The sequence below is a fragment of the Ctenopharyngodon idella genome, chromosome 7 (genome assembly GCF_019924925.1).
Source record: "Ctenopharyngodon idella isolate HZGC_01 chromosome 7, HZGC01, whole genome shotgun sequence".
NCBI lineage: Eukaryota > Metazoa > Chordata > Actinopteri > Cypriniformes > Xenocyprididae > Ctenopharyngodon > Ctenopharyngodon idella.
This window is the reverse complement of record NC_067226.1, coordinates 5,395,771-5,408,349: the sequence shown is the minus strand read 5'-3', so window position 1 is coordinate 5,408,349 and position 12,579 is coordinate 5,395,771. Positions and strand designations below refer to the sequence as shown.

Genomic DNA, 12,579 nt, shown 5'->3' with positions numbered 1-12,579 from the left:
TAAGAACCTTCAATGTAATATTTTCATTTTTGTCAAATCAAAAGTGATACTGAGTGAGCTCACTTGTGAGTTTAGCATTTCTGAGCATGTGATCAGTTTGGTTTCAGTATATTTCATCTGTTTTTCCACTTACAGAGAAGAAGTTCTGTGATGAGGCTATAAGTCAGACATCCAGAGGAGCAAACATGTGAGCCAATCATCATTTTATTTTAGATCAGTAATAGTTTCACTATTACTTCAGAGTGTTATAAACTGATGTGGTCTATCATGCAGATTGCAAGAGGTGACGTTGTGCATGCTTATAAGAGAACAATCATGATGAGCCTAAGTCGGAGTGAAAAACAGAGGTTGAGCCGCAAACAGGAAGCTAAACCCATGCCTACAATAGTTTTCTAACTTATATGCTTAAGGCATGGGCAGCCAAGTGCATCATTGAATTTTTAATACATTTATCACATCTTCAACATTTTATTTATTGCAATACATCCCATTTATTGTGCATGTTCATTTAATATGCTGAGCCATCTTATTAAAATGTTTAAATGAGTATTGTCTTATGCATACTGTGTTTAGTGCAGAAATGGGTGGGACATGTTGTGTGGTGTTTACTGTGGTTTATATTGTAACCATAACTTATACACACCCTCCACAGTAAAATACTATAAATGAACTTTTTTCTTTGAATGGAAATGGTGGTGGGATTGTGGCATTGATGCAATCTGGGTTCATATGAATATGACTCGATAGAGAGTGCAGACAGAATGCCTTTTCTATGCTTTATATTATATTAGCTGTTGTATCTTTAATAATCATATTCTAAACTAAATTTGAGGTTGTGATAATGGATTCAGATAAAAGTAATTTGGAACTACTTTGCCACACTGAAAAGACCCACTCTAATGGAAACCGTCGTTGGGCGGGCCTTACAATGTGAATAAGTAATAGTATAAGTATTATTTACTGTTGGTATTACAAGTTAGTATTACGTATTCACATGATTATTCAACATGATTATTAAAAGTATATATATTTGTGTATATGTTGTAGTGTGATCATGTCATAATACATGTTTTTGCGTGTTTGCAGGATAGAGAATGTAGTGATGAAATCTAATACAACAGGCCGTGTGGATCTACCTTGTGCTCAGAGCACAGTTATTGAGATGGAAGAGGGCTTCACAGGACGCTATTTAACTCTGCCAGTAAATGATATTCACATTTTATAAACAGAGTTCAAATAACTTTTTGAGTCACAGAAAGGTCTTTTTCTTGCATATGAATAAATATGTATTGCATTCCAGGCCTCTCAAACTAAAGCACCAAACATGATACCCTCCGTTTATCTTCCCTCCTGCCTGAAATCAGCATCAAAGAGAAAATCCAAAGTGGTGTGTACTTACTACAAGGACAAGAATTTATTTCAGGTAAGACAATATTTGTGAAGCAGAAATAAATCATGTGGAGCTATGTACAGTATGATACAACAGTATTTGTGTTGTATAGGGGGGACCTTCTGATTCAAGTCTTCTGGATGATGTAGTTGGACTCTCTGTGGAAAATGAGATTATCGAAAACCTCCCAGAACCTGTCAAAATCACGTTTCACCACCTTCCCTTTCCAGTAAGTTTGAGCATGTTCATTTGTGTGGTTTTTTTTTTTTTTTTTTTCATGTTATATCATATTTGTTATGGTGTTAAAGTGCTATTCATGAGTTTAGCTACAATTGTAGCTCACAATTTTCTACTGAGTAGACAAAGGGTGTGTTCACACTTGACAGTTTTGTTTTGATAAAATCAAACTCTGGTGTGATTGCTCTGTTAGAGCGGTTCACGCTGTGAGCGCTGAACCTTAGTGCACAGCAAACAAACAGACGGGGCTCGGCCTACTTCCAAATTAACTCTGGTGCAGTTTAAGTAAAATATAATTGCAACACAGACCAAAGGCATCTAAACGAACCAAAAACAGGACGTAATGTCATAAGATGCAACCCTATAAAAGACAGAATGCTTAAGCATACCTGGATCTTTTTGTAATATGAGCTATGTTGCCCATTACAGTTCGTTTCAGGCACTGAACCAACTTTACACTTGAACTGACTTTACACAAACACAACAAGAGCATTTAGCAAAGCATACAGCAAGTTTCGTTCTAAAAAATGCGTCATAAAAGCTGTTTTTTGTTATGTATATTTAGGTTTGGGCAGTGTGACCACTAAGCGAACCAGGGATAAATGTATCATTTTCTTTTTTGGTCAGGAAAAAAAAACAAAAAAAACAAGAGAACTGAACTACAATTGTGAACAAATTGTGAATTTCCTTAACACTGAAAACCACATGAATAGCATATTAAGGTGAAGCCTGATAAATATCAGATTGCACATCTTGTTTTTGGCATTTACTTATACAGAATTAATGACAGCTGAACTTCGCAATTGATATGATGAATCTCCAAACAGTACTGTATTTGCCAAACCACTCTCTTCCTATCCTCTTCTCTTTCATTCCACAGGCTAACTGGTCTAGAAAATGTGTTTCATGGGACACAAGAAAAGGTGTGCTCAAGTCTTCATGTTCATAAACACATCAATAATTATTTGACATCAAGCAAATGTTTAAGCAATTACTGATTGTGCTTCTCTGCAGACAATGAAGTGAAATGGAGAGGCGATGGTTGTGAAACGGTTAACATCAATGAAAGAGAGACAGAATGTCACTGTAATCACCTTACATACTTTGCTATTCTTGTGGTGAGTAGCAGGTTTACCAAGAAAATTAAGTTGAATAAGTGTGTTTTGCTCATTGCTGGTAATATTTTACACTGAGAGCCAGACTTAATGAATGAAAGGTATTTCTCTTATCCTTATGAATTTGCATAGCCATTGGGAGAGTGTAAAAGATTACACCATAGAAATGGAATAATACATACCATGTCATGTCTATTTTTATTCATTGCTTTAGCAAGTGGAACAGAAGGCTACAGTTCGCCATCTAGAGGCTCTGACGTTCATTACCGCTGTGGGCTGTGCCGTGTCTTTAGTTAGCTGTTTGGTTCTCTTCTATTGGCTCTGTAAACGCAGGTAACTATGACTTCATTGACTTGGAATTTATTACACTATCACGGATAATAAAAAAGCTTGTTCAGTGAATCTTTTTTGAATCTCACCCCTATTGTTTTTGTCTTGTTTTGTCTCTGCATTCCAGAATAGGGAAGAAAAACCAGACCTCACTGGTGCACCGTGGTCTGGTGGTGGCAATATTTCTTTTGTGCTTGTTCTTCATTCTTACCGGTACAGTGGCCAATGTTGAAAATAAAACAGCTTGTAAGATAACGGGATCTCTTCTGCATTACTCGTTGCTCAGCACCCTCTGCTGGATGGCTATGGAAGTGTTTCACACATTTTTGTTAGTCCGCAAGGTGTTCAGCTCAACTATTCCTCCATGGGTCTTTTACTTGGGGGGATTTGGTGAGTATAAACATGAATTTATTTATTTATTTACTTATTTATTTAAAAACAAGCAGAAATGGTATTTTCATCTATTTTTAGGAGTATTTCTATGAATTTAAATGTAGTCATTAACTTTTTATATTTTTTCCATTTATAGGTCTCCCAGCTCTGCTAGTCACCATACTGCTCTCAATAGGGGATATTTATGGCGAAAGGAAGATTGTACCAAGTGAAAATATCACCAGTCCTTACCGCATGTAAGAAGACATATTTTATACTCATGAAAATGTCATGAAAATCTGACTTTTTCCGTGTTTAAGTGCTATAATCGGGTTCCCAGTGCATCTACCAACGTGAAAAAGGACAGCCCAATAACTTTGTTTTGGCAAGCCTTAAAGGATTAGTTCACTTTCAAATTAAAATTACCCCAAGCTTTACTCACCCTCAAGCCATCCTAGGTGTATATGACTTTCTTCTTTCTGATTAACATAATCAGAGAAATATTAATAAATATCCTGACGCATCTGAGCTTTATAATGGCAGTGAACGGGACCAATGAGTATGAGCTGAAGAAAGTGTCTCCATCCACATCCATACATTTTAAACATATTCCACACGGCTCCAGGGGATTAATAAAGGCCTTCTGAAGCAAAGCGATGTGTTTGTGTAAAAAAAATATCCATATTTAACAAGTTATGAAGTAAAATATGTAGCTTCCGCCAGACTGCCTTCCGTATTCAAGTTACGAAGAAAGTGTAACTGGCATCATGTCAGTTACACTTTCTCCGTAAGTTGAATAGGGAAGGCGTAGGACGTAGTGTAAGCTTTGTGAACTGCAAGAGTTTTACACTTTCTTCGTACGTTGAATACAGAATGCGGTCTGGCGGAAGCTAGATATTTTACTTCATAACTTGTTTAAATATGGATATTTTTTTACACAAACGCATCGCTTCTCTTCAGAAGGCCTTTATTAACCGTGTGGAGTACACGTTTATGATGGATGGATGTGGATGGAAGCACTTTCTTCAGCTCTTACTCATTGAACCCTATCACTGCCATTATAAAGCTCGGATGCGTAAGGATATTTATTAATATTTCTCAGATTATGTTCATCAGAAAGAAGAAAGTCAAATACACCTAGGATGGCTTGAAGGTGAGTAAAGCTTGGGTTAATTTTCATTTGAAAGTGTACTAATCCTTTAATCTGCAAGCATGTGAAAAAACGAGCCGCTCAGATTTCGCTCCCCTTGTGACGTAGGAAGGGAATCTTATTATAATATTACTGCCCCTTAATCTGCACGTTTCCACCCACGGCGCCGTCATTTTGTTTTCGCAAGTGAAAATGGTGTACCAGTTCTAAGGCCATGGCAAAATTTCGAGCAAAGCATGCTAACTGTTCTGTTGTTGGCTGCACAGAAAAGCACAGAACACTATTTAGAGTCTCTTAGCTTGGATAGCCTGCAAGCTGACCCTGGCAAGCTCGATTGCTAAAAAAGGAGAGTTTCTGTCCGAGCGATATTTTGGAAAAAATATTAGACCATTCACAGCATTTAATAGCAATCTTAAACGTTAGCTGGGTGTATATGGCTCTGTTTTTCAAACAGGTACGCTATGTATAGTGTGCATCCATACGGGTTTTGCACAAAAGATTTAACATGACGGCACATGCTAGTCAATGAGTTGAATCAACTCCACAGCAACTGCATAAATTTATCCACTAACCATTCAGAAACGTCCAGTTGCAGTCTAAAAGTTGTAACTTCGTCCTGAGTCTCTCCATCAGTGTCCGACTCCGGTTTGAATAATGTTAGGTTGAACACATTGTTACTGGCAATCGTCATTTTGGTTGCGCGTGAGATTTTCCAGCTTTGTTGTTGTTGAGCACCCGAAGCGTGTGCTGTTAAAGCTCCGCCCTCTTCTGGAAAGCGGGCAGAGAGCAGCAGCTCATTTGCATTTAAAGGGACACAAAAATGGCATGTTTTTACTCACACCCAAATAGGAGCAAATTTGACAAGCTATAATAAATGATCTGTGGTGTATTTTGAGCTGAAACTTCACAGATACATTATATTACATCTTGTGAAAAGGGGCATAATAGGTCCCCTTTAAAATAATCTTTGCTCTGCTCATCCAGGTGCTGGATGTCGGATAAGGACAAGAGTCTACTGGCCCATTACATCATTAATATTGGCTTACTGGCTGTTGTGGTGAGCTCTGGTGCAGTCATGCTTTTCCTTGTGGTGAAGGAGATCCGCAATCGACCCGAATGGAAGAACATTCACGTGTCTTTTCTCAGTATCTGGGGTCTCACCTGTCTGTTTGGCACAACTTGGGGCCTCGGTTTCCTTGATTTTGGCCCTCTCTCAGAGGCTATCCTCTTCCTCTTCTGTATTATCAATTCCTTACAAGGTAAGCTTTTTCTTGAATGCAGTATCACAAAATACACAAGGTCAGATAATGGCTAGGCTATTGTGTCAATGTAACTTGATTTCCTGTTGCGACGTATAAAAATAAAACAGCCCTCGAACTTGTTTCCTTTTGTTATCATTGCTAAAGAAATCTTGCATTTAACTCATTAGCTTCCATTCTGTTATATAAAATTGCATGATGATATCCAATTGCCATGTATCCTAACAGGGTTTTTTCTCATGCTGCGATACTATGCTCTTGAGCGGATGAAAAAGAAAGATGACTCCAGTTCGGATGGGAGCAGTTCTGCATCTTCAAAACAGCATATGCTACAGACTAATGAAAATAGTTAAAAGTCTGGTGAAGCTCAAACAGTGTCTTTCTGAAATTGCCAAATTTCACAGGTTTTTTTAACCATGAAAAATTATCCACAAAAGGCATTTGTAAAGATAATTTTATATCCTGCTGGTCAGGAAGTTGAAAGTTCCTCAGATGACATTGCAATGTCATTGAGTTACAGAGCGTTAGATAATTGAGCATAAATGCTTCACCTGTCATAAGCTGCATTTCTGTATTCATAGTCTTAGTATGAGTATAATAGTTTGTTTCGTTTTCTTAAGTGACCCTTGCACTTTAGCTTTTTTTTTTACAACTGTGTAGAACTGCTGTATTCATTGTGATGTAAATAGGAGTTCTAGCAAATCACTTTTTTAGTAAGAAAAAAAAAAAAAATTCATTTTGTGGTCAAAAAGTAGTGAGTTGTGTGAGACGAGTTAAAGTGTTTGTGCAGGTTTAAACTGCCATTGCATTCCTCAGTGTGTATTTTCAGAATTAAGGTAAATGAGCTCAGCAAACTCTGTATTTTGTTTAGTTCTGTCAGAAGTTGCACTTTCTTTTATTCAGAGTTTTGTAATGAAGCAAAGTAAAGCACAAACTTTACTTTTTGGTTTGTATTAAGTATTTTTATGTGTATTTCTGTTGGAATATAATAATATGGAATACATAATATAAATATTATTGGTGTTTGGTGATTTTTCTTTTACTTTTTTTTACCTTAATTGTTTTTTTGTTTTGTTTTTTGGACATCTTTTATAAGACCAGGTGGGTAGATGGGTAAAAAACAATAATAATATAAAAAACTAATATTAATAAAAATATATAAAATATAAAAATATATATTCAGCACCAAAAAGAGTTCTGATATTGTTAGAAACAACCAAAGAACCCTAATCTGTTTATGTTTATAACCATTTTATCGGGCATGTTATTTATTCATAAAATCATTACAGTTTTTCTCGATTGCTTAAACACATTTCTTGAAACTATTCCTCATATTCTCAAAATAGTAAACACAAATCCATAACGTCTCACCCAATTCCCCAAACATCCTATTTTCAGGTCAAAATGAAGCTCCACACTCAAAACCATTCACTCTTGCTGAAAAACCAAACCTTGCCCTCAGACATCACACACAAGCCCTCAAAAACACACACACTACAACATAGTCTTACACACTGGTGAGATAAATTCAAAACAAAAACCAGTAATAAGTTGTGTGTACTTGTGGTTCTCCACCTCAAGGAAGTTTTCACATGAGGAACACATGTATTTGCACATTTTCTATTCCTGAATGTACTGTACATTACAATACACCAAACAACAAAAAATATTCTGCCCCAGCATCACATCTTTGGTCTTGGACAGGCCAGAGAATCTCATCAACTTCACAGGCTGTACTGACCCTAGCCAGTCAGCGGGGCAAATACACGTGTTCCGAATGGAAGAACATTCACGTGTCTTTTCTCAGTATCTGGGGTCTCACCTGTCTGTTTGGCACAACTTGGGGCCTCGGTTTCCTTGATTTTGGCCCTCTCTCAGAGGCTATCCTCTTCCTCTTCTGTATTATCAATTCCTTACAAGGTAAGCTTTTTCTTGAATGCAGTATCACAAAATACACAAGGTCAGATAATGGCTAGGCTATTGTGTCAATGTAACTTGATTTCCTGTTGCGACGTATAAAAATAAAACAGCCCTCGAACTTGTTTCCTTTTGTTATCATTGCTAAAGAAATCTTGCATTTAACTCATTAGCTTCCATTCTGTTATATAAAATTGCATGATGATATCCAATTGCCATGTATCCTAACGGGGTTTTTTCTCATGCTGCGATACTATGCTCTTGAGCGGATGAAAAAGAAAGATGACTCCAGTTCGGATGGGAGGGTAAAATCCTCTTGATCCACCCCTGGCACGCATCAACTGAAATGTCTAGTCAGGCTTCTTCCATTCCATCGTCTCTGTGTCCTACAAAAATAGAAGTACTGATTACTGTAACTGTAACACATCCTTTTTACAAAATGGAAGCAGACAGAAACACTATCTGTATGTAAGGCAATTTGATGCATGTGTTGTAACAGAGTACAGCACTCAAAAGTTACAGTAGAGTACACTGTAGAGTAGAGTTTTCCTCCTTGAAGGTTCTTACAGTTTTTGCCTATTGCTTACACACGTTTTGCTAAATTTGGCTCATTGTGTCAAAACTCTACACACAAGCAAATAAGACACAACACTGCGAAATAAACCATTCACATCTATGTCAAATTGAAACTCTGCTATCAAAACCTAACAATCCTTTGTCAAAATGTCACTCTGATGACAAAATGATACCCACTTGCATCATATGAATACACTTTCAGATCAGCAGCAACACACTAGTCTACTTTATATAAAAAACTGCAGTCTTTTATTTTCAATGTTTTTATTCAGTTCCACAGAGGGCATGTTTTCACAACAACCAAAAAATTAAATACTGATTTCAAAATCATTACATTACAGTAGTATATTTTACAGTACAGTAAATTCAGTTAAATCAAAAATAAAACAAACAATACACTACTGTAAACACAGAAAAACACAATTGTGCGCAAGTGGGCTTATGGATCCTGCAGTCTGTTGGGGTCTGGCCACAGGATCTCATCAACATCACAAGCAATGTCTTCTCTCACTAAGCATCGGGGAAAATATCCCCTTGTGTGTCGAATCCATCCCTGGATAGACCTCACCACAGTGTCTCCGCAGGCCTGTTCCATTGCCTGCAGAAGAGGCATACAGGCATGTGGTTGGCGGTCATATACGCGCCATCTCCAAGCGGAAAAAAATTCCTCTATAGGATTTAGAAATGGCGAGTAAGGGGGCAAGTACAGAACTTCAATGATCATGGTTGGTGAACCAGTTCTGGACCAGAGCAGCCCGATGGAAACTAACATTATCCCAGACAACAACAAACCTGGGCTGCTCTGGTCCATCCTGTCCAACTGCATCATGAAGTGCATCTAGAAATGTGATGATGTGTTGCGCATTATAGGGACCCAGTTTGGCATGATGGTGCAGTAGGCCTTGAAGACTTATGGCAGCACACAATGTGATATTTCCCCCGCGCTGCCCTGGGACGTGCAAAATTGCCCTTTGGCCAATTATATTACGTCCCCGTCGTCTGTTTTTGCTAAGGTTGAATCCAGCCTCATCAGTGTAAATACATTCATGCGGCTGGGCAGCTCCATCCATGTCCAAGATTCTCTCTAACAAAAAATACATATTGTGGATGGCTTTACTCAAAGCACACACTTACACTACTACATATACAGAACCGACCCACCCCACCACACAGGTACCTGTGTAGCTTTCTGAATGTATCTATGTGGTACTAATCCAGTGGTACATATTCAGCTGTTACTGGACTGCACCCATTCTTTATTGTAAATGTGAAGGACTGAAACACTTATCTGTACATATTCATGTCGAAGTTCTTTGACCCTGACACTGTTCCTCTCAAATGGGACCCTGTACAATTGCTTCATGGTCATGTTGTGCTTTACCAAGATGCATCTGATAGTTGTAATGATTACTCGATTTATGTTGTTGAATACTTGCCTATCTGCAAGTATTTGTTGCTGTAGCTGATGGAGACGGATTGCATTGTTTGCTCTGACTAGGTTCACTATGGCAAGTTCCTGCTGTTGGGTGAACAGGCTTTGGCGTCCACCCCCACTAGGTCTTCTAGCCATTCTGTAGAAAAATGCAACCACAAATTGTTCTTGTTTGCTTCTTCTTTACAGTACTGTGTATACTGAACTTTACTGTATTTACCATACACAGTACTGAAACATCTCAACACGTTATCACGGTATGTTTCACAAAACTACCACTTTTGTTGGAAAAGGAGCATTAGCCACCCTGGAATACAATACATGTGATACAGTAACGTGATATGATACAGTACTGTAAATACTCTAGATACAGTCTGAGTAGAGTAGAGAGTTGAAGACATACCTGTTTTCCAGTCGGAATGTCCTTATTATGGATGAAACTGTGAAACATCTTAGATTAGGATGGTCTCTCTGCCCAGCTTCCTTCATAGTCAGGCCATAGTTTATAACATGGTCCACCTAAGTTGCTCTTATGTCATCTGAAATAATGGTCCTTGCGTGGCCTCTTCGACCACGTCCTCCTCTCTCTCTCTGTCTTCCTCTGCCTCTAGCTCTTCCTGCCTCCATGCTTGCAAAGTTCTCAAAATGGCTTAACTGAGGCCTTTTTGTAGCTGGCTGATTGGTGTTTAGTTTTGTAAGTAAGTGTTTTCAGGTGTGTGTCAACGTCTTTTCAATTAACCAATGTGTGTTGTATTTTGAATAGATGTGTTTTCCCAATGGTACCCTGAGATTTCATTTTTGAACTAAGTGTCTTATGTATGAAATAGTGTGTAGTGTCTAGGAGCAAGTGTGTTACAGAATTGCAACTAAAGTGCGAAGCAGCGCTTTTGTTTAAGGTATGGTTACACTTTGTTTAAGGTATAGTAACAACAACTTCAAGTTATGTTACTTTGGTTTAAGCATGTGTCTATAGTGTTCAAGCAACGGGCAAAAACTGTATGATCGAGGCGACGGTGAAGCAGTTTAAGTTTGGCTGAACTCATCGCCCAGCCTCCCTCATAGTCATACCATGGACAAGGACATGGTCAACTAGTAGCACGAATTTCATCTGAGACTCCTTGTCTCCTTGCCCCTCATCCTCGTCCTTCTCCTCTTCCTTCACCTCTTCCTCCACTCCTTACTGCTCTTGCTCATCCTCTTCCTCCTTCTCCTCTCTGGTGTCCTCTTACCTTTTCAATCACGTCTCTCTGGATCCATTGTTCCAAAACTGCATGAACTGACTCGGGCTCTTTTATCTCTCTATTGAAAGTTCTGATTGGTGTGTGATAAATTTTGACTCTTAGTGTTTCCACGTGGGTAACTGTGTGCTAATTTAGCTCAAGCTATGCTGACTTGAGTGAACAATATTGAATGCTAGTGCTTTCTAAATGACAATATGGTGTAGGCAATGAGAAATGAAGGGATTTGTGTGTAAAGTTTTGCAGTGACAGTTCAACAAATCTGATTCATGTGTCAAAACAGGGGAATAGTGTTTATAGTTTAGGGAATTGGGAGTGCTTTTTGATAAATGGCATTATGGTTTTGAAATTTTAGTTCAAAAGCCTGGTTATAGTGTTTAAGCAATCGAGAAAAACTGTAATCAAAATGAAAAGAAACTTTATTTGTTTGTAACTTTGGAGCCTGCTTGGATTTTTTTTTACTTATTTGAATTAGAATATGAAACCATGATCCATTAAAACATGGAAATAATAGTTAATAAGAGTTCATACTAAGCAGTATATACTATGATGCTAAAACAGGACGTATGCAGAGAATTTTATTCCACAATAATCAGGTGAAATGTAGGGTCAGCAAATGAAAACAACACAAGCTCAAAATCTACAAATAATTAAAACACATGTTTTTAATAATAATTAAAAACACAGACTACATTTTCAGTTTAAAAGCCAAAGGATGATAAACAACAGAAATAATTATTTACTGTTAAATTAACTAAATTGCTCAGAACTGTAGCCTGGCTAACAAGAATATGAACTAGATATGAAGCTTAAAAATAATGGTAACACTTTACAATAAGGTTCATTTGTTAACATTAGTTACATTAGTTACCCCACGGTATAGCACACACACATAGTTCATACAATCTGATTCAGTTTGAACCACTTACACACTGCTGTGCTCAATCTTAAACACTTGCAACATTTCTACTTTTCTAATGATATAGTCTGGGTTTGATTTTTTTCAGAGATATTGTTAGAGTAAACTACATGAATATACTGACCAAACACAACACACAAGACCAGTACTGCACATTGATGAAAATATTTATTTCTCTCCACACTGTAAAATCAGTCAATACATCCATGCATTTCCAAAGATTGCATATTGCACTGAAAATCAGAAAATATTCTAAACAGAATATAGTACATAAACAACAAAACCATTTGTGGAGAGAAAAAGAAAGCATGCATTTAAAAAAGAACTAAGCATAATCTCTTTACCTAGCTGCATCTGGCCATAGAACTTCATCCACATCACAGGTGATGTCCTTTCTCGCAAGACAGCGAGGGAAGAATCATTGAATGGCGAATCCATCCTTGCACAGACCCTGCATCATTGTCCTAGATGACCAGATCTGCCCTGCATCCATTTGGTCTTCTGCTGTGACAATGTTGTGTAGTATGTCTAAAATGTGAATGTTTCTCCCTCTTCTTCTTACTGCAACATTGCCTTCCATTTTTGTTGGAGACAGATAAGCTCACCTTTTGCCTTTTTATAGTACTTACACCTGATTGTTGAGT

The 12,579-nt window shown here is 37.7% G+C and overlaps 1 protein-coding gene across 4 annotated transcripts in view; it reads left to right on the top strand.

Moving 5' to 3' along the window:
• The window catches only part of LOC127515425 (adhesion G-protein coupled receptor G1-like), a 33,670-nt gene extending 26,800 nt beyond the window's left edge, over positions 1-6,870 (top strand). For 3 of the 4 annotated variants that reach the window (XM_051899038.1, XM_051899037.1, XM_051899036.1), the window contains 11 exons: positions 136-187; positions 1,087-1,201; positions 1,301-1,423; positions 1,503-1,619; positions 2,508-2,550; positions 2,642-2,745; positions 2,957-3,075; positions 3,200-3,462; positions 3,602-3,701; positions 5,579-5,853; positions 6,082-6,870. In XM_051899038.1, the coding sequence (XP_051754998.1) occupies positions 136-187; positions 1,087-1,201; positions 1,301-1,423; positions 1,503-1,619; positions 2,508-2,550; positions 2,642-2,745; positions 2,957-3,075; positions 3,200-3,462; positions 3,602-3,701; positions 5,579-5,853; positions 6,082-6,206 (1,436 nt within the window). In that variant the 3' untranslated portion in view covers positions 6,207-6,870. The remainder of the gene's footprint in view (positions 1-135; positions 188-1,086; positions 1,202-1,300; positions 1,424-1,502; positions 1,620-2,507; positions 2,551-2,641; positions 2,746-2,956; positions 3,076-3,199; positions 3,463-3,601; positions 3,702-5,578; positions 5,854-6,081) is intronic. The other variant, XM_051899039.1, reaches the window with a different exon arrangement.
• Positions 6,871-12,579: the final 5,709 nt, after the last annotated feature.